Source organism: Tenrec ecaudatus, chromosome 6, assembly GCF_050624435.1.
Source record: "Tenrec ecaudatus isolate mTenEca1 chromosome 6, mTenEca1.hap1, whole genome shotgun sequence".
NCBI lineage: Eukaryota > Metazoa > Chordata > Mammalia > Afrosoricida > Tenrecidae > Tenrec > Tenrec ecaudatus.
The window spans coordinates 76,363,287-76,389,217 of NC_134535.1; the positions used below are offsets into that span (position 1 = coordinate 76,363,287).

At 39.2% G+C, this 25,931-nt stretch overlaps 1 protein-coding gene across 1 annotated transcript; it reads left to right on the forward strand.

Moving 5' to 3' along the window:
• Positions 1-7,325: 7,325 nt before the first annotated feature.
• Positions 7,326-8,270, forward strand: LOC142450898 (olfactory receptor 6C2-like). Its single transcript, XM_075552835.1, has one exon. It carries the CDS (start codon positions 7,332-7,334, stop codon positions 8,268-8,270), a length of 939 nt encoding a protein of 312 aa, XP_075408950.1. The 5' UTR covers positions 7,326-7,331.
• The last annotated feature ends 17,661 nt before the right edge of the window (positions 8,271-25,931 follow it).

Below are 25,931 nucleotides of genomic sequence, written 5' to 3' on the forward strand. Positions count from 1 at the left end.
TTGTTGTGAAGTTCTATCGGCTGAATCTATAAAGCTGAACAAACTAAAATGCCATTTTGATAGCAAGCATTTGAGCTTTGCTGGCAAGGATTCCAACTATTTTAGAAGCAAAGCTGATGGACTCAAGCAAGCCAGACTTGACACTGGTGGCAAGTACCACAAACAAAATGTAGCAGCCGTTGAAGTTTCATATTCGGTGGCACTCAGAATCGCCAGACTAGGAAACCTCACACCATTGGTGAGGATTGACTGTTGCCAGCGGCCAAAGACATTGTTCAAGTTATAGTCGGAGACAAATTTGTTACAAAATTGAGTGCAACTTCCTTACTTAACGACACTGTCCACAGAAGAATAGATGACAAGTCTTCTGGTATTCTAGATCAGGTAATGTAGGAAAGTAAATCTGCTCCACTCCCAATAGTTAGCATCCAGTTTGATGAATCTACAGATGTCACAAACTGTTCACAGTTACTGGTTTACGTGAGGTATATTAATGATGACGACTTTAAAGATGATTCTCTTTTTTGCAAACCTCTTGAAATGACAACTACTGCATGTGATGTATTTGACATAGTCGGTTCATTTCGGAAAGAGCCTAAGATCTCTTGGGAAAAGGTTTGTGGAGTTTGCACAGATGGTGCTCCAGTTATGCTAGGTTGTCAATCTGGATTTTAACGTTTGGTGCTGAATGAGTCACCAAAAGTCTTCAGGGCACCTCACTGTATGATTCATGGGCAAATATTAGCAATAAAGATGCTGCCATGAGAATTACAAGAGGCCACGAAAAGCGTCATAAGTTCTGTCAGTTTTGTAAAGTCGAGCACTTTAAACAGTCAACTGTTTTCGCAACTGTGCAGCGAGTTGGACGCACTCAACAATGCTATTTCGCACTGAAGTATGATGGTTGCCGAGAGGAAAAGTTTTAAAACGTGTTTTTGAGCTTCGGGGTGATCTCAAAACTTTTTAAATCAGAAAGCAAGAGCACAGTTCAAAGCACTTTTCAATGATAAAAGTGATTTACAGAAAATAGCTTACTTGGTTGACATCTTTGCCATCTTGAATGAGTTAAATCGATCACTGCAAGCACCAAATTGCAACATGCCTTGAATTGTCTGAAAAGATCCGATCATTCCAAAATAACATTCAGATTTTGAAAAAAAATTGGACGAAAATAAAATTTGCATGTTGCCTACTTTATATGCTTTCTTTGAGGAACATGACATTGAACCAGGAAAAAGGATTAAGATGATAATTTCTGTGAAAGAACACATGCACATGCCTGCAGACGAAATCTCATCACATTTTCCAAATCTCCTTGACACCCCATTCACACTTGCCAGAAGTCCCTTCACAGTCAGAGTGGAAGATGTTCCTGAAACAGCCCAGAGGAGTTCGTTGAATTTATTAACGGCGATGCAGCAAGAACTGACTTCTCTCCAATGCCAGTTACAAAATTCTGGATCAGGTGTTTGCAGTCATATCCTGTTCTGTCTGAGACTGTGTTATGCGTTTTTCCATTTCCAAGAACATGTCTTTGTGAAACAGGGTTTTCCAGCTTGTTGGTTATCAAATCTAAATACAGAATTAGATTTGTTGTGGAAAATTATCTTCATTGTGCTCTTGCAAAAACTCCTCCAAGAAATTCTGATCTGGTGAGAAAGAAACTATCTCCACCTTCACACTGACATTGGACTTTTACTCATACTGCTGCAAAATGTACTTCATATTAAGACTGTTACCCATGCTACTCCATGCTTAAGACAAAGTTTCATTTATTTGTAATTAGAATTAAATATTTCACAATATATAATTACATATTGTTTTTGCAATCACTCTGCTTTAATGAAGTTCAATTTGTAACAATTAAAATATATCCTGCATATCAGATATTTGCATTATGATTCATAACAATAGCAAAATTACAGTTATGAAGTAGCAACAAAAATAATTTTATGGTTGGGGGTCTCCACAACATGAGGAACTGTATTAAAAGGTTGTGGCATTAGGCAAGTTGAAAACCAGTCTTAGCTAGTTATGAAAAGGTGCATCCTAGAGTGTCCAAGTGAGCCCAGCACATTAGCTATGCTCATTGCTGCTCGGTATGTAAACAAGTTTAGGAATAAAGTAGTCTGACATTAAAGTTAATTCGGAGTGTAACATAAAATCAGTCATATGAATGAGCAAAACAAACAGGAAGTCAAGAAGTACCTAGAACCAAGAGGAGAAGCTATTACCTGTCATAGAAAGTGGTAGAAACCCAAACCTTTTGCCACAGGGTTGATTCCAACTCACAGCAACCTCATGTGTTACAGAGTAAAATTGAATTCCATAGCTGCACTACCACCCCTCACTAATCCAAATGGTCAGGTTCCAAACAACAGGTGTTACACGGATATTGGTGTTTTATGAACGTATAATAGTAGGTGACCACATCAGATCATAGAACAAAGGCTAACTACATCCTTTGAAAGTACCAAGAATATTGAAAGTACCATGGACTGCTAAAGGGAAAAACAATCTGTCTTGGAAGTTTGACCAGGGTGCTCCTTAAAGCAAAGATGGCAAGATTTGCCTCCCATCCTTTGACCATGTTGTCAGGACAGACCAGTCTCTGGAGAAACACATCATGCTTGGTGAAGTAGGGGAAGGTCCTCAAGCAGATGGATTGACACTGCACTGCAGCCATGGACTCAAGCATGGGGACAACCGTGAGGACAGTGCAGGACCAAAACACTGTTCCATTCTATTGTGCAGAGCATATGGTTGCTATGGGTCAGAACCAACTGGGTGGCACCTAACAACAGTACATCACTACACGGCTGACAAATTATAACTTCACACAGATGTCAAATTACATCATTACATACCATCAACACAGTACACCGAGCACTGGCCCTGGCAAATTGGCACATATCCTGAAACATCATAGCCTAACATGTCAGCAGTCATTACTGCTAGAAGTTTCTCAATAGTGAACAAAATAGTCATAGTTGACTTTTAAGATTGTTATAAATGATATGAGCATTGGTGGCATAGTGGTTACACATTGGGCTGCTAACTGTAAGATCAGCAGTTCAAAATCACAAGCCTCTCCACAGGAGAAAGACAGGGCCTTTCTACTCCCATAAACAGACACAGCCTTGAAAACGTACAGGGGTAAGTATACCTTGTCCTATAGGGTCACTGTGAGTTGACATTGACTTGATAGCAGGGAGTTTGGTTTTTTGGTTTTATTCATAAATGGGAAATGTCCAATCACAAGACAGTAAATGAGGTGCAATCCTTTTAGAATTGGATCCTAGGACTTTCTTTCATGTGTACCGGGGTGTGTTCCAACACTCAACTCTCAGTTTGTCTTCAACTGTTAACATCTTGTGCCACACAGGAACTTAGGAGATAGTATGATTTCACCTAACTTCACCATCCCTCAGGGAACCATGGACAAGGTATTCCCTGGACTCAACAAAGAATCCCTCAAGTAATAAGTCATGAGAGACTGCTCTTGTGATTGGTCACCTGACACTCATTGTACACCCGACCTGCTTCTGATTCTATTGTTTCATCTTCTTGTTTCCAAAGCCACAGTCCCACTGATGGATTTTTTTATTGTTGTTGTTCTTATAAAGTTCATTATACTATAGACTAATTAGTAACTTGTGAACCTATGATCCCAAGAGGTCTATTTATATTTAATCAGATGATACCTACATACCTGCTAAGGACCAAACAGATATAATTTATACCATTCTTGATAATATAGAATTTGCAGGGCAACCTGCCTTCCTACCCGGAGGTCAGGAAATTGGCTCTGCCAAGACCAGAGAGAGTTCTTAACTATCACAACAGTAAAACCAAATAGTTGAGAATTTCCCCTAGAACGAAAGTCAGAAGAGACCCTTTACTTGGGAGCTTTATTGATTTGGTGTGAAACTTTGGGACTTTCTCTGGAAGCTGTGGGCAATGAGAATCTAAGAGACCTCCGCCCACTCACAGACTTGCCGGGAAATATCAATGTGCGTGGGAATGCACATAGCGGAGGACACACCTGCATTAGCAAACTCCTGCTCGGCTTTTCGCGATCCTGAGGATATTTGTGGCTACGATACCCAGTAAAGCCATGAACCGCAATCAGAAAGGTGAGCAGGATTTTCTTTGTTACCTCAGTTGTTCACCATCCAAAACCCAACTAGTTCACAGTTACGTTACATGTTTCAAAGTCCTGAATAATCAAGAACAATATTTCACAATGAGACTCAATGGTTATTTTTCAAATTCTGCTCTAACATGTGACACTTGAATTTTAATAAGACTTCAGAAAGCTGCTCTTGGAAGCTCTAAAGAGAGGCAGTGCAATTTTTAGAGAAATAATGAAGTCTACTATATATGAGACCCTGTAAAAGTGTTTTTATCCCCCAAATATCCAGGAAAAAAATACCTCCTAAGTATTTGTTGTTTGCTATGTTACTTCAATAGCCACTATTAGAGCTAAACTTCTGCATAATGAGAAATATAATAAATCATTCAGTAAAGAATAAAATATTTTGTTCTCAGAAACACAGCAATGAATCAATGAACTTCTATTTTCTAATCTATTTGCGTTTACCCATTATGTTCCCGATGAGACTCAGACACTAATAGATTCTAAATTTTTGTAAAGACAGAAATTAGAATATTATCGGTCCATTAGGCCAGTTTGAGGAGAGTTTAGTTGGTTCCAGATCAAGGCATTTTGAACCTGTGTCAGAAGCAAGGAAAGGTGGAAGCCATCTCAACTTCAACATCTGGCCTGGTACAAACACTACGAACGGTTTTTCTGTACCTGCAACGGAAGCAGCTAATATATTAGCCATTTTTTGTGTCCAAGTTGTACCCTTGTCCATAAATCCAGAATGAAAGCGTTCTGATTTGTGATCTTACACATGCTGGAAATGGACACTGCAGCCTCAGTAGTAAGGAAAGAGCTATATTTCTCTAAGCTCAAGGGAAACATATCTCAAGATTATTGTGGGCAACATGCTGAGACAAACAAGAGGAAACCATTCATGTGCCAAGCCTAATTGAAGTCTCCTGGGAAGATCCTGTTCCATCCCAATACAAAGAAACATTGGGAGCCCCAGAGACAGTGACTGAAAATGGGAAACACTTCAGTCACTAAAACAGTAATTAATTTTTGTTCTTAAGTGACAAGTGTTGGTCTACAATAGTCCCTCACTCGGAAACCCCAAAACCTTGGGCACTGATTCATGTAATATTGCGGTTCCTTGAATTCTTCCTTTGATTTTGTCCCTAAGTAGACTAGTAACTGCTGGCTCTCTGATTTTATCTGCAAATTAATGGTATTGTCTGCAATAATCTTTAAGGTCTATTAAATCTGTTAGCATATATTATTCTCTTCAGTCCTTGGGAATTTTATTCATAGAGAGTTTATTACATTGTTTCTCTAGTTCCTTTCTAATAATTCAAAGGGAACAATTCAAAGAAACAAGAACAGGGCATGAAGGACACTGCTGGTAAGTTGGGGCAGAGACCTCGAGGGAAGTAGTCCTACGTAGGACAAGTCAGTGAATGAAGAGAGCCCGGAGGTAAGCTCAGAAAGAATACGAAGGCGGCACTTACTATGTAAACGGAAATGGAGTGTCCCAAAGAGCCATGTTTGAATTAAGATATTTGGACAGGTAACCACATAATAAGCTACAAAAGAAAAAGATTTTAAATAGAAAAGATTCTGTAAAAACATAAGCGACTGGTATGATATGTCCTTGAATAACAGTGTTCAGGTGACAAACTTCAATTATGTACAACTGCTACCTGTTCTTTAATATTACACAAGTGTCTTCACTTTGAAACAACTAAAAAAATTAAAAACCCTCGCTCATAACAAATTCTTCTTTTCACTGGATGTGTGTGCAGCCCTTAACTCATTACAAAAAACTTTGTGTCGTTTTTCACATCAAGTAAGCTAAATGAGAACCATATTTACTTGTTCTAATTCACCTACAAATTCCCCTTAAAGACTTAAAGACACCACGAGGAGAGGATCTTCTTGGAAACCTGAGACTGCCTGTGTATGAATGATGGCAGATCCATCAACAAAACATTACATCTTTAGAACTTAATAATTTTATAATTTTAGAACTTATAATTTTATATTTAACTTTGAGGGTAGTGGAAAACTTTAAATATGTATAAAAGCATAATACAGGATTCACAAATGTAGGATCAAGGGAAGAGAATGGCCATGAGACCTCCATTCACAGAGAGAGGGGCAGCAACAAACTCTGATCCCAGAAGAAGAAATAGGATAATTGAATAAAATGCCTTTATTGTTTATGCAGTGCCAGGTATGAGCCTAAATGCTTGAAAGGAAATAGATTTTTATTCTTCATAAGAACACGTGAAGAATATATGACTATTGTTTTTATTTCAAAGACCAGGAAATACCTCACCCCACCAGCATGCAGACTCACAGAGATCCTATAGGACAATGTAGCCCCTGTGGGTTTCTGAGGCAGCGAATCTTTATGGAAGTAGGAAGCCTCGTCTTCTTCACAAGGACAGTCTGGTGTTTGCAAAGTGCTGGCCTTGGGGTTCGTGGCCCAACTTGTCCCCAGTATGCCACCAGTGGGCCCCAAAGCCTCATTTTTATGGGAGCAAAAAGTTCAGAGCATACTTGTGGGCAGGTGTCAGTCAAACTCCTGGGTGGTGGACATGGTTACAAGCTTGTCTGCAAACCGGACACTCAGAGGAAGCCGAGGTGAGAACAGAATCACATAACTTCACAACTTAAACTAGAGTCCGCTGTGTTTACCTTACGAGGAACCAAGACATTCAAATCTTGCATATATTTTACCCACTGTTTTTCAGTCCATTGACACAGCCTATGTAAAACTATGTTAATCAAAGTTAATGCAATTAAATAAGATAAAGAAATAAAAGGTAAACCAGCTTAGGTAGAAAAAATAAAACCATCTTTGTTCACAGGTGATATGATTGTATTAAATAACTTCATTTCTATGGGACTGTTAAACTAAGAATCTCTCTATCATTAAGTTAATATTACATCAATATTGTAATAAAAAATTTAATCACCCTTCTGATGGGCTACAGTATAATGCTCAGCAGTGGTAATTAAATAGCATTTCCAACTAACTGCTAGTTATCTACTACTTCAGGAACATTATGGACTAATAGGTGCCAAACGGAAACATAAAATAAATTCTTAGTTACCATTTTCACACCACCCACTGTTGGAACTCATATTGGTATTTCCATTCTCACATCTGATTTCTCTTATTTCTGCACACAGACCAGACCATAGTCAGGAGTCAGTAATGAAAAATTATACAGCAATAACAACATTCATCTTGGTGGGACTAACAGATGACCCAACTCTAAAGATTCTGCTTTTCGTCTTCTTGTTCCTAACCTATGTATTGAGTGTTGTGGGAAATCTGACCATCATCCTTCTGACCTTGGTGGATTCCCACCTTAAAACACCTATGTATTTTTTCCTCCGGAATTTTTCAATCTTAGAATTCTCTTTTACAACTGTCTGCATTCCCAGATTCCTCTACACAATGGCATCTGGGGACAATACTGTTACATATAATGCATGTGCCACTCAATTGTTTTTCGTTGTTCTCCTGGGGGCAACTGAGTTTTTTCTTCTGACTGCCATGTCCTATGACCGCTATGTAGCCATCTGCAAGCCCCTGCACTACACAACCATCATGAACAACAGTGTCTGCCTGCGGCTTCTGATTGGTTGTTACTTGATTTCCCTCATCATTGTGATCCCTCCATTTGGCATGGGTTTCAATCTAGAGTTTTGTGACTCCAATGTCATCGACCACTTTGGCTGTGATGCTGCTCCCATTCTGAAGATCACCTGCTCCGACACAGAGTTTTTAGAGCGGTTCGTCTTGGTTCTGGCTGTGTTGACCCTCCTTTTCACCTTGGTATGTGTGATTATGTCCTACACGTACATCATCAAAACTATTCTCAGATTCCCTTCTGTCCAGCAACGGAAAAAGGCTTTTTCTACTTGCTCTTCCCATATCATTGTGGTCTCTATCACTTATGGAAGCTGCATATTCATCTACGTTAAACCATCGGCAAAAGAAGGGGTAGCTATTAATAAGGTGGTATCTGTGCTTACGACCTCGGTTGCCCCGGTAATGAATCCTTTCATTTATACTCTGCGGAACAAGCAAGTGGTTCAAGCTTTTAAAGACTTGTTAAAAAGGTTTGCATCTATCACAAAGAACTAAAGGACTAATGAGAGAAAATTTAGTTATAAAAGACCTCTCCATTTTTATTTCACCATTTCCTTATAATATACTACATGAAGACACTCTCAAGTTGATTCCAACTGATCACTACCCTAAAGGACAGAGTAAAACTGTCCCATCGGGTTTATAAGACTGTAGTATTTGCAGCAGCAGACTGATACATCGTTCTCCCACAAAGTTCCTGATGGGTAATCTTTTGTTCCGCAGCAGAGTGTTTAAGTGCCATGCCGCCAAGGTTCCTCAAATTCCACATTGGTGCTCTGTTACCTGAATTGAGAGCCAAATGACCCCAAGCGAGCAGTGATGACAATCTACGTATGCAAGAAAAAGGAAAAAAACAATTACCATCAAGTCGATTTTAAATCCTTGCAAACCCAAGTGTGTCAGAGTAGATTTGTGTTCTGTGGGGCTTTCAATGATTGGTTTTTCTTTTTTTATAAGTAAATCGGGACTTTTTCCAGTGTGCTCTTCAAAAACAAAAGCAAACTCACTGCCATGAGTCGATGCCAACTCATGGCGACCCTTTAGGACAGGGTAGAACTTCCCCTGTGAGTGTCTGAGGCTAAAATTTTAAGGGGTAGAAAGCTTTGTCTCCCACATATCACGAGTAGGGGAAAGGAGAATCCAATGGAGGAAAGAGTGCCCTGCAGGAATACAAATGGCAAATACAAGTACTGAAAATGTCTTGATCTCATTTGTAGTGGAGGAAAAAAATAAATTAAATTAACACCATATGTATTCCTGTCTATTTCACTTAGATTGTTATCCACTGAGAGTCTGAGGATAGCAAGTGGGTGGAAAGGATATGAAATGAAGACATTGGACAGTCCAGAAAGTATGACGCTGTAGATAACTCAGTCACTTTGAAATCACTTAGAATTCAGCCACTCTACCTTTAATAGCAAAGTTCTACCTATCCAGTAACACAGAGAGCCTACTCCTAGATATATTTCCTATAGGAAAATGTGATATGTGTGAGTGGCATAGCTGCATATTTCATAATGTTCCAAAATCAGAGGGACATTAGTATCAAATGAATGAGTGAATTAGTATAGTATTAATAAATGGAATACTACAATAAAAATGGGTGTCCAAGGACTTTATGCAACAACATGGGTGAATAGTAAACATAAAAGTGAACAACAGAGGCAAGACAAAAAAGAATGCATTCAATATAATCCCATTTTTATAGAGTTCAAACACAGGCACCCCAAACATCATTATGTAAGGATCTATACCTATGTGCAAACATATACGTAATTGAATTTGTTTTATTCAATAAATATAATTTATTGAAATACTTTAATGTGTAAATGGAAATAAAACCAAGCTCAAAAGATTGTTGGGATGATTAAATAAGGTAATGTCTGCTACAGACTCAGTCATGGTTTAAAAATAAGCAAAAATCACTTAATATGTTATAGTACATATGTTTTCTACTTCTTGGAGAATGACCTTTGTACTTTATTTTTGTCATGCCGTGTGATGAACAAGAAGACAGGAGTGGACAGAAAATAATAGTTAATTAAGCCATATTTGTTTGTCTGTTGAGGTGGGTGTTATATGAATAGTTTGAGAAGTGGCTTGATATCAGATAAATTACAAATAATGTCTCTGACCACCGATCTTTTTACAAATAAAAAAACTTCTATTGATGTTGATATTATAAAAATCATTTAAGAAATATTTTCAAGATGCAACATTGTGAATGAGTCTCAAATTGCGTCAAATCATCATCAAAGCCCTCGCACCATTGTCCTCTACTCTCTTCTGACTCTCAGATTGTGACTGATTATCCCGTTGCACCTTCCACTTGGTCCCTCTGGAACTACTTGCCTCAGACAGACATCCACTGGTGGTTTACGAAGCTGCCAACAATTGAGGCTCATTATCACCTTCGGAACTTGGGTTCACAGGGCATATTTCACTTCTGGAAATTAATCCCCAATGCCTGCTCTAGAGGGAGCAGATAAAGTCAGGGTTATGCTAGCCAAAATTAAAAATATACGCAAGGAAATCCATCTTCTTTAAAGACATCAACATAATTTAAAGACATGCCTTTAAAGACATCAACATAATTTGCTGTCAATTACAAAACATAAGGTATTCTCAATCAAATCCTTCTCTTTTAAGTCTACAGTGCTATTTTGTTACAGTTTTTGTGCTCTTTTTTTTACTACTCTTAAATAGACTCTTTCCTTCTGGAATTTATATCTGTATCAACAGAAAAATTAAATAACCCACTTCTTATTTAGCTCAGCTTTACAAAGTTGAAAATCTTCATAAAAGTCCATGGCAGGATGTGATCAAGTAATGTATACAAAGTTTTTCTTTCTTTTTCTTCCTATTTGGAGACTCTCATGTGACATTTGACCTTTGATTCACATCTTAGGACTAATAAAGTAGACAGCCACTGCAGTCATTCAGATGGTTGAGGATAGAAGGACTTCATTTCCACTTTCCAAAATCACCATTGTGGTCATGCTGTAGACATAGACTGTGAAATCACTAGGGTGACTGCCTCAGACTACTGCTCTGAGAGCTTGCAGGAATAGGCAGAATCTCAAACAGAGCATCAAAGATGAGTATCCGTGGAGAACAGGGCAGCTAGAATTATTAATTCAAACTACTAAAAAGCAAAGAATCCCAAAGAGAAAGAAACCTAGCGATCAGAAGACAGTCTCTTAAAATATTCAACTGAGTACTGTTAAGTATATTCATGTGATGAAGCTACCTGAGAAAGGAGGTTATGGATTGAATTGTGTCCCCCAAGCTCCTTAAAAAAAAGTATGTTGAAATCCTTACTACAGGTACCTGTAAGGCTGATTTCATGTAAACAATTGGCAATGGTTTGTGTGTGTGTGTGTGTGTGTGTGCTTGTGTGCGCGTGCGTGCGGGGGAGCTAACCAACCAAAGGGGAGAATATTGTTTATATCTCTACAGGAAAGGGAAAGCAAAAATAGACCTCATTCTGGTGTGCCTGCCAATCCTTGAGGGCGATGTTCCTGCTTGGAGCAGCTCATTCCCAGAGGTAACTGCAGGAGCAGCCTTAGCTTGAGACATGATCTCCTATCCCTCGATGACAGTGCTGCAGAGAACAGCCCTGAAGATACATCTTGGGGAGAGTGGCTGGTCTCACACACACACACACACACACACACACACACACACACACACACACACACACACGGGGTGAATCTAGAGGGGAGTGCAAAAGACCAGTGACGGAGCGAATCCACTAAGTCCCCGAAAAATTATCATTGTAGACTTCTGACTCAGGGCCATCTGAACTGGTTGGGGATTACTCACAAGGGGGCCACGTTGAAAGTCTAAAGGTGTAACTGGGAGGTTGGGGGCACAAGACCACTCTACCCCTGAATGCAGGAAAAGCAGTGAAGACTTTTAGGATGCTTACCTTAGCTGTAGACTAGAGGGGTGTATGAGTTGTCAGGTAAGCAGGACCTGGGATAAGTAACCCTGAAAGAAATGGACACTGGACCTATGGTTTGTAACAAGTCTTGCTCTCTATATAACAGAATGATATTCATGTGCTCTTTGCCAGGATCCCTGGTAGACTTGTGACGCTCTGTTTTGTTTTGATTTGGGTGCTTACCTATACAAGATAGGTAGGATAGGCAAACTTATGGAGCCAGCTACTGGACCAACGGTCCCTAGGGGGCATGGGAGGGAGATGGAAGGGAGGTGAATGGGGAGCCAACAATGACTATAGGGAAACAATAAGTGTTCTAAAATTGATAGTGAGCAGAGTAGTTTTCTGGTTGTGTTTGATCAATCGAGTTGTATCTAAAAGAAATTACTGAGATATGAATGATGGAGAAACATAATAGTGGGGTTGGGGAGAGGAAAATTTTAAAACTGTGTGTGTGTGTGTGTGTGTGTGTGTGTGTGCGTGTGCAAATGCAACAAGGAAGCAGATGGACTTTGGGCTTATACTTAAATCTTACATCAGTCCCAGAATAGTGTGTTCTAATAATGTGGTACTGTATGATACTCACCTTTTTGACATGATCACTGAACACAAAATCAGTGCATAAGCAAATGTGGTGAGGAAAGCTGATGGTGCCTGCTATTACAAGATATAGCACCTGGAGTCTTAAAGGCTTGTAGTTAAACAAGCAGTCACCTAGCAGAGAATCAACAAAGTCCACATGGAAGAAGCACAACAGCCTGTGTGATCATGAGGTGTCAATGGGACAAGTATCAGAAGTTCAAAATCAAGCAAGCAAATCAATGAGAAGGGCTGTGGATGCACTGGAGACCCAAAACCCACCTATAAGGTCATTGGATGGTACCTCTCAGAAGGGCCACATGGAAGGATGATAAATTCAGGGTATTGATTTATCCATCAGTATGGCACCGATGAACCACATAACTATCTGCTAGTTCTTTAATATTTACTCTCTATAGTATTATGGTTTTTCACCTAATTAATCATGTCAGATTTGCATATGTTCGCTTGTATGTATGAATTCATTCAGTACATGAGAGACAAGATAGCTAACTCATCAGAAACAGAAACAGGAGTAATGGGTCCCTGAGGGCATAGGAAGAAGGAGGGAGGGGAAGATGGGGAGCTGATAGCACTGATGACTATATAAACCCATTCAAAGGAATTGAGCAACAGAATTGTAAATAAATGGATATATTGGATTGTGTAATATATGGCACAAAAACTATTATAAATATATTTATATATGTACGTGCCTGTATTTAGACCTCTATAAATATCCTTTGCTTCCTAGTTCCTTCCTCCATTTCTTTTTATTTTCCTCTTGTCCCACTATCATGTTCAACCTTCATTCGGCTTTCATTAATTCCTCTTGGCTACATTACACTTGATCAAGCCCTACCAGGCATCCTATGCCATCTTCATCATTGATTGTAGATCATTTTTGTTCCTTTGTCCCTGGGTTTATTGACTCCCCTCTACCTCCCCCCCCTTCCTCTTACCCCTCCCCCTTGTCCCCCCAGAATGATCAGTCTCATCGTTTTCCCCTCTGGATTTTTTACCCCACCTATCTTATCTAGATAGACATGCAATAACAATAATAAGCACAAAAACAAAACAAAGCAAAACACATATATTTATATGTTAAGTATTAAGATAGCAGACTGACATTGGGCCTCTACTCAAGTACTCCCTCAATGCAAAAACACTTTGTTCCAATAACCTGGCATTCTGTGAGATCTCACCTTCCCAACATGATTGCTGAAGACAAAATGGGTGCATAAGCAAATGTGGTGAAGAAAGTTGGTGGTGCACGGCTATCAAAGATATAGCTTCTTAAAAGCTTTAAGATAAACAAGCAGCCATCTATCTGAGAAGCTACAAAGCCCACATGAAAGAAGCACACCAACCTGTGTGATCACAATGTGATCAGATGTCACACATCAAAGACCCATAACAAAAAATCATCTATGTGAATGAGGGGAATGGTGGAGTCCCTCTGTAGACAATTGGACTACCCCTCACAGAAGGGTCACAAGTAAGGCAGGAGACAGTGAGGATGCAATATAGCACTGATGAAATATACAACTTTCCTCTAGTTCTTTAATGCTTCCTATCCTGCCCCCCTATCATGACCTCAATTCTACTTTATAAATCCAGCTAAACCAGAGCATGTACAGGTCAGAGTTCTCTACTCAGGGAATTCAGGACAGATCGACCCCTCAGGACCAATCATGAAATTAGTAATACAGGGAGGGTAGGGGGAACCAATCACAGTGATCGACCTATAACCCCCTTCCAGGGGAACAAAGAACAGAAAAGTGGGTGAAGGGAGATAGCGGTCAGTGTAAGACATGTAAAAATATTATAAATTATCAATAGTTCATAAGGGGTGGCAGTGGGGAGGAGGAAAAAATGAAGAGCTGATACCAAGGGCTCAAGTAGAAAGAAAATGTTTTGAAAAGGATGATGGCAACATATGTACAAATGTGCTTGATACGATTGATGGATGCATGAATTGGGATAAGAACTGTAAGAGCCCCCAATAAAGTAATAAAAAAAACTTTTATTGAAAAAAAAAGGGAATAAGGACTCTTGAAGGGTATGGCGGGTGAGTGAGGAGATAAAGGGGGACAGCTCTCAAGGAGTTCAGGAAGAAAGAAAATGTTTTGAAACTGATTGTGGTAGCAATTGTACAACACTGCTTGATGTGACTGAACTATAGAATGTTATGATACCTGTATAGCATTAACAGTTCCTGATAAAATGATTAAAAAAATATTGGTTTTGGAGATCTCATCAACTAACTTAATAGGCCATAACTGAGAAAGATGAAACAAATCCACTATTAATGGTGTCCTTACAAGACAGAAGAGATAAAGACACACAAAGAAGCAATCGGGAACTGGATTGATCTCTAAGCCAAAAAATGCGCAGGCCTGCAGTGCAGCCGGGACTCTGTCCTTCAAGCCGTTGGGTCCGCTCATATGCTCTCTCGTGAGATGGTTACATCGGCTACTTCTTTTGGCTATAATGACTGTGCCTTCTTTCCATCTTCTTTTGGTGCACCCTGCTGCGCCATATTGCCATAAAATCTGTCAATATTGCAACTTGAGGCTTAATAGTTTTCCTTCACTTCTTTCCGTTTAAGATATGCTGAACATTCCCTTCCTTGCGGGAGTTCTAATTCTAGGTCTTCACGCATGTCATTATAATAGTTTCTTTGTCAGGTCTGGCTATGTTGTAATATGTCATTATAATAGTTTCTTTGTCAGGTCTGGCTATGTTGTAAGGTGCTTCATGGTTTCACCATTGTTTTTTTTAGTGATGCATAGTATTCCATTGAAGAATGTACCTAAGTTTCTTTCTCCATTCTTCAACTGGTGGGCTTTGGGACTGCTTCCAACTTCATGCTATAGTCCTATGATAAACATGGAGGACATACATCTATTCATGTATGTCTCTTACTTCTTTAGGTCACATACCCAGCAGAGTGTTTCTGGATCATATAGGTATTCTATCCCCAGTTCTTTTAGGTGGCACCAATTGCTTTCCACAATGGCTGTACAGACTCACCAATGGTGTATGAATATTTTAGACAACAAAGGTATCCCATATAGGAATATCCCCTTTATCTCAATAATATTTTAAATCCTATACCAGTTGGCTAGTATAATGATATTATTAGAATTAGAAAATGCCCCTATAGAGGTTATTTATATTATTTCTCAAAAACTGATAATGCTCCCACTAAAGTAGAACAGTGATACATGCATACCTATAATGTATTTGTATATATTCATACGTCTAAATTATATATGTATGTACACCTTAGATATATGAATGGATTTTGAGTTCTCACTTAACTATAAGTCCTAACCTAAGAAATATTAGTTCTTATGATGTGGCCCTGGTGAATACTTACTCTCATGAAGGGATCAATGAAGATACAGGTGCTATAGCAAAGCATGGTGATGAATCCAGATGGCACACAGCTATCATAAAGAGGAGCAGCTGGAGTCTTAAAGGCTTCTTTTAAAACAATCAACCATTTAAGTGAGGTTCCTGGCAAGCCTATAGGGAAGAAACACACCAGTCTGTATAATCCATGGGTTGGAAATAATAAAATCCAAGATCAGAGGAGAGAATTGTATTAGACCTTAAATTCTGATCAGCTGGTTTGCAGACGGTAATGAATAAAAATGAAAGCACAAGATCCATTTGCAGAGTCCCCATGAGGATTAAACCTCGACAGAACAGGCATATGAGTCACCTTCCCCTCAGAGAGAGAGTATCAGAAAGTAAATTAATGAACATATACCAAAACCAAACTCCATGTCATCGAGACAGACTAGAACTGTCCCTGTTGGTTTCTGAGACTGTAACTGTTTACAGGAGTAGGTAGCCTCATTCTTCTCTTGTGGAACAGACAGTGGTTTCAAACTGCTGACATTCTGATTAGCAGCCCAATGCACAACCATTATGCACTAGGGCTCTTAAGGAAGATATAGTTAGGTTAAATGCTAAACATGTTAACATTTGTTTTCCCTTTTTACCCATTTTCAATTTGTTGTAGTTATTATTTTCTGCTTTCTTGTAAATTAAGGTTTTTCCATGTTTTATATTGTTATTGTTGTTGAGGCATTTTGCTATGCTTTCATATCAAATAAGGTTGGTAAATCTATAGAAAAAGTAACTAGAATAATAGTTCCTTAGGGCATGACACAAGATATTGGCGGTGCAATGGAGAGCACATAATAACATTAAAATGAAGGAAATGGCCTAAAATTAACTGTGGTGGTGATTACACAGATCTTTTTAGTATATTCAAACAATTAAATTGTGGGATATAGTAATTATATCAATAAAACTTAAGAAAACATAGAAAGAAAATTATGACAGTAAGAGTGGCAACACCGGGAGGGAAGGTTGTGTAGAAAGGGAGAACCAATCTTGGGGATCTACGTGTAACCTCCTCTCTGGGGGATGGGCAATGGGAAGGTGGGTGAGGGGAGACACCAGGCAGTGTAAGATAAGATAAAATAATAATTTATAAACTATTAAGGGTTCAGGGGGGAGGGGGAGTGAGGAAGGAGGCAGAAAAAGGAAAACGAGCTGATTCCAGGAACCCAAGTGGAAGGCAAATTTTGAGAATGACGAGGGCAATGAATGTATAAGGGTGCTTTGCTCAATTGATGTATGTATGGATTGTGATAAGAGTTGTATGAGCCCCAATAAAAAGATTTATTAAATTAAAAAAAGAAGCAAAAAAGAAAAAAAAACACATCCTGGAATTGCTTGTGATGATGGTTACACAACTCTTGTGAATCTATTTCAACAATTAAAATGTATAAGGCATGGATTGCATATTGGTGAAACTGTTACAAATAGGCAAACTAATATTTAAAAGTCTATAATTCAATCTTCAGGCTCATTTTCTCACATCAAGGCCATATTTTCCAATGACTACTTCTTCCTCTTCTAATTTTCAATAATCAATAATTGTCAGTGCATCTTCATTACATGTTTAATCAATTTTTAGACTGAATACATTAGTAACATTCTTCAATTACTTTATAATTAGCTATATTGATTGGAGTAAAAATTTGAATAATAGTATTGATTGAATTTAATTGTATATGAATAAATATTATTTTATCACAGACAGTGTTGCACTTCAAGACAGAACTTGAAATATCCTTTTGAAGATGAATGCAATGCCATCCCTCTTGAATTTGTTATTCCTTTCATAATAAAGCCTATGATTGATTTAAAAACATTTTTTAAATAGTAAAAACCCAAGACACTTGCCATAATAATGACCTCATGTATTACAGAATGGAACTCAACTCCATTGGGTTTTCTTGGCCATACATTGACCCTTCACTAATTCACATGGTCAAGATTCAAAGACTAGGTGTTATATTAATATTAGTGTTTTGTGAAAATCGTAGGTGCACAGATCAGATCAACAAACTGTACTATTACATAACTGCCAAATTATACCATGACACACCTGCAAAACCACTGAAAAGTGACCCAACCAAGTTGGTACATACTCTACTAATCACAGCCTAATACCTCAGTATTCATTACTACCAGATCTACCTTACTAATGTGCAAAAGTCATAGTAAAGTTTTACTACTGTTATAAATGCAAAATTCAGATAATGAGATCGTTGATAAATGAGGAGTTCAGTGTAATCTTTATAGAAGTAGATCATCAAGACTTCCTTCAATGTTTCATCTGAGTGAGCTTGAATTGCCAATTCCCAGTTAGCACTCAGCAAATGTCCTGTGTTATACAGGAACCTTGGAGATAGTATGGCTTCACCTAAATCCACCATCCCCTAAGGACACCCTGTGAGAATCTATCCTGACGCCATTAAAGAATACACCAATCACTGAGAAGTGACGAGAAACCAGGCTTGTGGTATGCCACTGTACCGATTGTTTTGAACTTGACCTCTTTGTGATTCTATTGTTGCATCTTCTTGTCACCAAGGACATAGTCTCAATTATGTATCAATTATGATGGGTATTAAATTCAACCCCCATAAAGTTCATTACACTATACGCTAATTAGCAACTTGTGAATCTATGATCTCAAGTGTCCCTACTTGATTAATCAGATGGTCCCTGTACATCTGTTGAGGACCAAACAGATATAACTTATTACATTCATATTAATGTAGGATTTGAGGAGAAATATGTCTTCTAAGAGAAATCAGAAAATTTGCTCTACCAAAAGCAAAAACAATTTCTCACTATCACCACAGTAACACAGAATAGTTCAGAATTTTTCATAGAAGTAAAGTCAGAAGAGATTCTTTACTTGGGAGATTTTTGATTTGTAGGAAGAAAAAACTTGGGGAGGATCCCAAAGAAACTGTGGGTAATAAAAATATAATAGAATTCTGCCTACTCACAGACTTGCCAGGGAGTGAAAATATGCGGGAGCATAAAATTAATTGTAATACACACGTGTACTCGCAAACCCGGAGGACCTTTGAAATTAAAATACCCATAGAAGCCATGAATGGCAGTCAGAAATGTGGGTAGAATTCATTTAGTCACATCAGTAGTTCACCATCCAGAGCCCAACAGTTTCAAAGTTAGAGTGCAGAAGGCTTTAATTCACATGTTTCAAAGCCAAGGACCTAAATAATCATGAACAATCTTTCACAATAAAATGCTATGGTTTCATAGAAAATTGCGCTCTGTTCTCTAATATGTGACATTTGAATTTTAAGAAGACTTCAGAAAGCTACCCCTGGGAAGTTCTAAATATCAGACTACAATTTTTAGAGAGACTGTATTAGCCTGGGTACTTTAGAGAAGCAAATCCACAGAAACTCATGTATAAGACAGAGTTTTATATAAAGGTTGAGTGCGCATCAAGAAAATATCCCAGCCCAGTGCTGCCCAAGCCCACAAGTCCAACATTAACCCATTAACTCATATGTCCAACCCCAATCCAGAAAGTCCTCCTCCATCTCACAAAGCAGACACGACACCGACTGCAGGAGGAAAGCGGAGTCAGTGAATGTGTAAGCATCTCAGCGCTGGCAGGGGTCTCCACACTGCTGCTCCAGCACCCAGGGCTGCATGGGGTAGGCCCGTCATGTGGCTTCTCCTTGGGGTTGTCTCGCAGGAAGTCAGCCTTGCAAGCTGAAGCTGGGAACTGCTAAGGCAGCTTAACCCTGGTCTGACCATCACAAAGCAAGAGACCTGGGAACTAGAAAGGTGAGGCTCACCGAACCATTTATCTCTCCACCCTTCAACTAACCCCACATTTGTTTATTGGCCAGGTTGACACAATAAGCTAATTAAATCACTATAGAGTTTCCTAGATCTAGGACTCTGGGAAAGTGTTCTACCTACCCCACAACCAGCAAAAGTGTCTCCTTAATATTTGTTGTTTGCATATATAACTTGAATAGCCACCACTAGCTATAAAACTCTATATAATGAGTAGTACCACTGCATAATAAAATATTTTATTCTCAGAAATACAACAGTGAATCAATGAATTTCTATATGTTGATATGTTTGAGCAGATAAAGCGGGATGGGGCACTTTGAACTTGGGTCAAAAAGCAAAAAAAATGGTGGAAGGCTTATCAATTTTAATATTTAGTCTGAGTGATTATGCAGCTCTTGCAGGGAAGCAGCAAGTAGGTCAGTCATTTATTACACACTCAAGTTAGACTCCATACTCCATACTCCAGCATCAAAATGTTCAGCACCATGTGAGCACATGTTTGAAATGGACACTGCACCTTCCGTGTGAAAGAGTCTTAGTTCCCTAATCTCCAGGGAAACACATCACAGGATTACTCAGGGAAACCCGTTGAAACTAACAAGAGGAAACCATTCATGTTTCAAACTAATAGGAATCTCCTGGGAAGAGCTTGTTCCATCCCAGCAATGAGAAAAATGGAAATCCCTAGAGACAGCAACTGCAAATGGGAAACACTTCAGTTACTAAAACTGTAATTGATTAGTATTAAAGGGCCGCTGTCAGGCTACACTGATTCCTAACGGTTTCATCTCGTTCCCCGACAGTTCCTTGAAAGTTAACATTACAACGAGGATGTTAGTCTTTTCCACGAAAGATAACGAAAAGAAATACATCAGTGAACTAAATAGTTGAGAAAACAGTGTTTGGTAGCGGTTATGAGTTGAGACTTTATCGTCCAATAGTTTAGGTTTATATCTCTTCCTGACCACATCACAGGTGCATAACCTGGGGCAAGAGAACTAACTTACAGCCACATGGAGTGACTTTGAGGATTAAACGAGGCAGCCCACGTAAATTGCTTAACATAGTACCTAATATATAGTAACTGCCTTAGAAACATTATCTATTATCATTAACAGTCTTGGAGAGGTTTATGAATTACTTTGAGTTTCCCTAAGAACTCCCCTATACATCCATTCTTATCACATGGAAACCTGTCATTTCAATTTAAAGCATTTGTATGCTTAGGATGAGTAGCATAAATGCACTTCTAAGTTTCAAAGACATTAGATAAACTTATTATCCAGCTTTCCTCTAGCTGATGGCAGGTTTCCTCAGAATAATGTAAAAATTGGAAACCTAGGGAAACATTTCCTAACTTGATATCATGGGAAAACAGAGTTAAGTTTTAATTTGGATTATTCATGTGACTTTGTCCCTAGAAAGCTCAGTAAATGACCAGTACTTGGATTTTTATCTTCAAATTCAGGGGGTTCTCTGAAATCAATTTAAAGATATTTTATCTCTCTGAACAGATATCATTTCTTAAGCCCTTGATCATCTTATTTTTAGGAAGTTGGCTAGGTGGGATTTTTTTCTTTCTTGTTCCTGTGTAATACTTCAAAGTTGCAGATTTCATAATTATGACATGTCTTTCTTACTTGTCTTTGAGAATAAATACATACTTCCTTGACCATATAATTTTCTCAAGCTTTACTTAATTTAACTTATTTAATAGTATTTCATCTAATATTTTCTCCTTAATTTTTATTTCCTCCAAGAAGAGTTAAATTTTACTCCATGTGCTCATACCATTGGACTGGACACCTTATCCTCACCCCAAACCAAAACCAAACCCACTACCATGCAGTCAATGATGACTCACGGTGACACCTCAGTGGGTTTCCAAACTGTCACTGTTTATGAGAGTAGAAAGTTCAGTCCTCCTCCCGAGGGGCTCCTGGTGGTTTTGAACTGCTGACCATGAGGGCTGCTGCCAACATGTAACCACTACACCAGGGTTCCACGGAATACAAAATCACTGTGGTCTCAACAAGCCAGGGAGAAGTCACAGTCCAGGAGAATACTTATTGGCAACACCTGGTTGCCCTTTCAGGTCCAAGAGCTTTACGGTCCCCATTCCATGCTCAAAATGGAAATCTTTGGGAATGATGTGACCTGGGAATCCTAGGCCTGAGATCTAACAACCTGCAGTAAATTCCACTGAACTCTAATTTTCAGGTAAAAAGAACACCCAGCAAATCTCTGTAATCTTGGTCTTCTTTTCTCAAGAGATTCAGGATTAGAGCAATTAGTTAGTAAGCCCGTGAAATGATTAGCTCAGATTGTGCCTTGCCAGGCGTGATTCATCTGGAAAGATCTTCTCCAGAACCTTCCTCTGTGTTTTGCAGACACCCAAGTCTTAGTGCTAATAACTTTCCCTTTTGTTTTACTAATACCCCTAACTCTATGACATTAATGTTTCTCTCCTGCTAAACTTTAACAGATTAGATCGTAAACATAAAAGCAGAAAGACCATGAAAAGAATTCATAATTCAAGTTTCCCATGAAATTTAGAGCACACATACTTCAACTTTGTACTGCTCATATAGTATGTTTTTTTTTGTTTTTTTGTTTTTTTTGTTTTTAAAATAATTTTATTAGGGCTCATACAACTCTTATCACAATCCATACACATATCAATTATGTAAAGCACTTTTGTACATTAATTGCCCTCATCATTCTCAAAACATTTGTTCTCCACGTAAGCCCCTGGCATCAGGTCCTCATATTTTCCCCTCCTTCCCCGCACCCCCTTCCCTCAAGAACCCTTGATAATTTTTTTTTAATTTTAACAATTTATTGGGGCTCATACAATTCTTTTCACAGTTCATATATATACATACATCAATTGTATAAAGCACATCTGTACAGTCTTTGCCCTAATCATTTTTTTCTCTTTTCTTCTTTTACATTTTATTAGGGACTCATACAACTCTTACCACAATCCATACATATACATACATCAATTGTATAAAGCACATCCATACATTCCCTGCCCCAATCATTCTCAAGGCATTTGCTCTCCACTTAAGCCCCTTGCATCAGGTCCTCTTTTTTTTCCCCTCCCCCCTCCCTCATATGCCCTTGGTAATTTATACATCGTTGTTTTGTCATATCTTGCCCTATCCGGAGTCTCCCTTCCCCCCTTCTCTGCTGTCCCTCTCCCAGGGAAGAGGTCACATGTGGATCCTTGTAATCAGTTCCCCCTTTCCAACCCACTCACCCTCCACTCTCCCAGCATCGTCCCTCACACCCTTGGTCCTGAAGGTATCATCCACCCTGGATTCCCTGTACCTCCAACCCTCATATGCACCAGTGTACAGCCTCTGTCCTATCCAGCCCTGCAAGGTAGAATTCGGATCATGGTAGCTGGGGGGAGGAAGCATCCAGGATCTGGGGGAAAGCTGTGTTCTTCATCAATACTACCTCACACCCTAATTAACCCATCTCCTCTCCTAAACCCCTCTATGAGGGGATCTCCATTGGTCGACACTTGGGCCTTGGGTCTCCACTCTGCACTTCCCCCTTCATTTAATATGATATATATATACATATATATACATACATATATACATATACACATATATACACATACATACACACTCTTATATCTTTTTTTTTTTGCATGATGCCTTATACCTGGTCCCTTGGGCACCTCGTGATCGCACTGGACGGTGTGCTTCTTCCATGTGGGCTTATTTGCTTCTGAGCTAGATGGCCGCTTGTTCACCTTCAAGCCTTTAAGACCCCAGACACTATCTCTTTTGATAGCCGGGCACCATCAGCTTTCTTAAACTCAAAACTCACTGCTATTGAGTTTATCATGACTCATAGCCTCCCTATAGAACAGAGTAGAATGGCCTCTGTAGATTTCTGAGACTGTAACTCTTTATAAGAGTACAATTAAATAGGGATATGATGGGTTTTACCATTCCTGCATTTTTAGGTGCAGAATTAGTTTCCAAATTTTATGTTGTTTTAGATTTTCTTTCTTTGTTGAATGTTTGGAAAGAGAAGATAAAGATTTCCCCATATGTCAATCCTTGTTCTACAGAGAATATATCAAAAATAAGAGTTGCACAAACTACTAAATACATTAATCAAAATTATGCACTTGAGGATCATTCAGTGGGTCTGTGGACAAGAAGTACCCCTCTAACCTGAACCTTGACCAGTACTTTCTCTAGTACCTGGTACTATTCCTCCGTTTAACAGAGAGACCTGATGAAACTAGATTTCTCTGATTATATATGTTAACTTGAATCTTATATCCAATAACCCTCAAAGCATTTGGGTAATCTCCTTTGTCCAGTATAAAATTACCCAAGTACAGGGCTCTTTTAGGAAAGAACTGCTGTGGTGTTTCAGAATCCTGAAACTATCAGGGATCCCAACTTCTTTCATCAGCGAGTTCCAGGGCTAAACACTGATTCATGTCCAGAGACAAGTAGTGGGTCATGATATTTATTGGGGAAACGGCATTCAACTTCTTGTCATGGATCCTTAATATTCATATGCGTACTTGCCCTTATTGGCTGCCTTTCTAATTTGTTTTTAGAGAAGCCGTGTGCTATTCACCATCATTATAATTCTCTGTGTATTAGGCCTCCTCCCTCCCACACCAATTCTGATACTCATTCACCAGGCTTTGATCAGTGAAGGGCAGCCTCCCTGCCTTTGCTGTTTTGGTACCCCACCACCTAGATATCTATGAATCTAATGCTGTGTCCGTGAACCTCATTCTGTGTCAGCTTCTTCTGCTATCATCCTGGCCTTATAATTGAGATATATCACTGAACTTTTAGTGATACTGTTTCCTCGTGATGTGTTTAGTTGCTTGACATCCGATAGGTCTTGTGGATGCCCACATGCCTAAGCCTTTTACATGTTTCCTCCGACGTGTACTATAACAACCCTGGCATTCAAACTCAATTTAGCACAATCTATCACTTTCCCCCCATTTTTCTAGTCGTCTTCCTGTCAGCGTGTAAATCCTTTATATTAGAAAAGTGATCTCAAATCAGGAAACTCTCTCCAATCATGTGTTCTGACTCTCCCCTCCCTCCTGCCCCCTCAATCAACTACACTCAGAATCTAGATTAATATATACACCCCTGGATCCTGTTGACATTGTAAGGTAGGTCTTTCAGCTATTTTCTCTCTTATCAGATGAAACATGTCCCCGATTGGGTCGTGCTCTGACTTTACCCCAGCTGTAAACACACTGAACAGGAGAAAAGGCAGGCTGTGTCGGTTGTTCTTTGGGAAGGCACCTCTCTACATTGTCTTCAGAAAGCAGCATTCTCACTCTTAATAGGAAGGAGTCAGGCACTTCAATAGGCTAGGAAGGTTCAGAGAAGCCTTGGGATTCACATATTTGGTGGCACTTTTGCAGACTCAGTGTCAGAGTCCCATTTATTTTTCAAAAAAAAAGACTTGATCTTGGCACAACATATGTTCCTTGATGTGTTAGGCCAGGTAGACCAGAGAAACAAATCCAGTGGCCCTCATAGATGTATAAGAAAGCGCTTTATATCAAGTAGTAATTATATATCAAGAAAGCATCCCAGCCAGCCCAACTCCAGTTAGTAAGTCTGAGACTAGTCCATCAGGCCCTCTTCAGACTCACACAGTCCCGTGTAATGATGAAGAAGGCAGGAAGTTCCCAGGCTGGATGTGCAGAGCTGTGTAGATTCAAGGTCCGTGAAAACGTGGCAGAGCTCCAGGAGCTTTCAGGATGCTCAGAAATCAGAGATGGTGAACGTGGAGAAAGAGTTCCCCCATGAGAAGGCCACACCCACAAAAGGGCAGCATAAGGCTGTGACCTGATTGATAAGTCTGGCTCCACCACCCCTAGTGAGGAGTGTCTGGTTGACATATAATCCCATAACTACCACACTTGGTTAGATATTCACATTCTTTATAATTTTAGGGCTCTCTTAAGTCTTTGGTATAATCTTTGGCTTTCCCTGCTCTCTCACTACAGGAGATGGATTTTCAATGTAAACTGATTGGTTTGCCTTCTGCCTTTTAAAGAACTTCGTGATTTCATGATCTTTTCATAGACTCTCAATGGCGCTGAGAAATAGTCATCAGTATGAATTTTCTGTTGCTACATAACAAATTAGAACACAGTTAGTGGTTTAAAACAGCATATGTTAGTTTCTGTGGGTGAGAAACTGCATACAACCGAACCAGTTCCACTTCTCTGTGTCTCACAAAGGAATCAAGTGATCAGCCAATGGTATTCTAAGAGGGTTAGTTCTCTTCCACATGCACATGTTCATTAGCAGATTCCAGTTTCTTGCATCTGTAGAGCAGAGGCCCTCCGCTCCCAGAGTCCACCTACAGTTCCCTGCCATGTG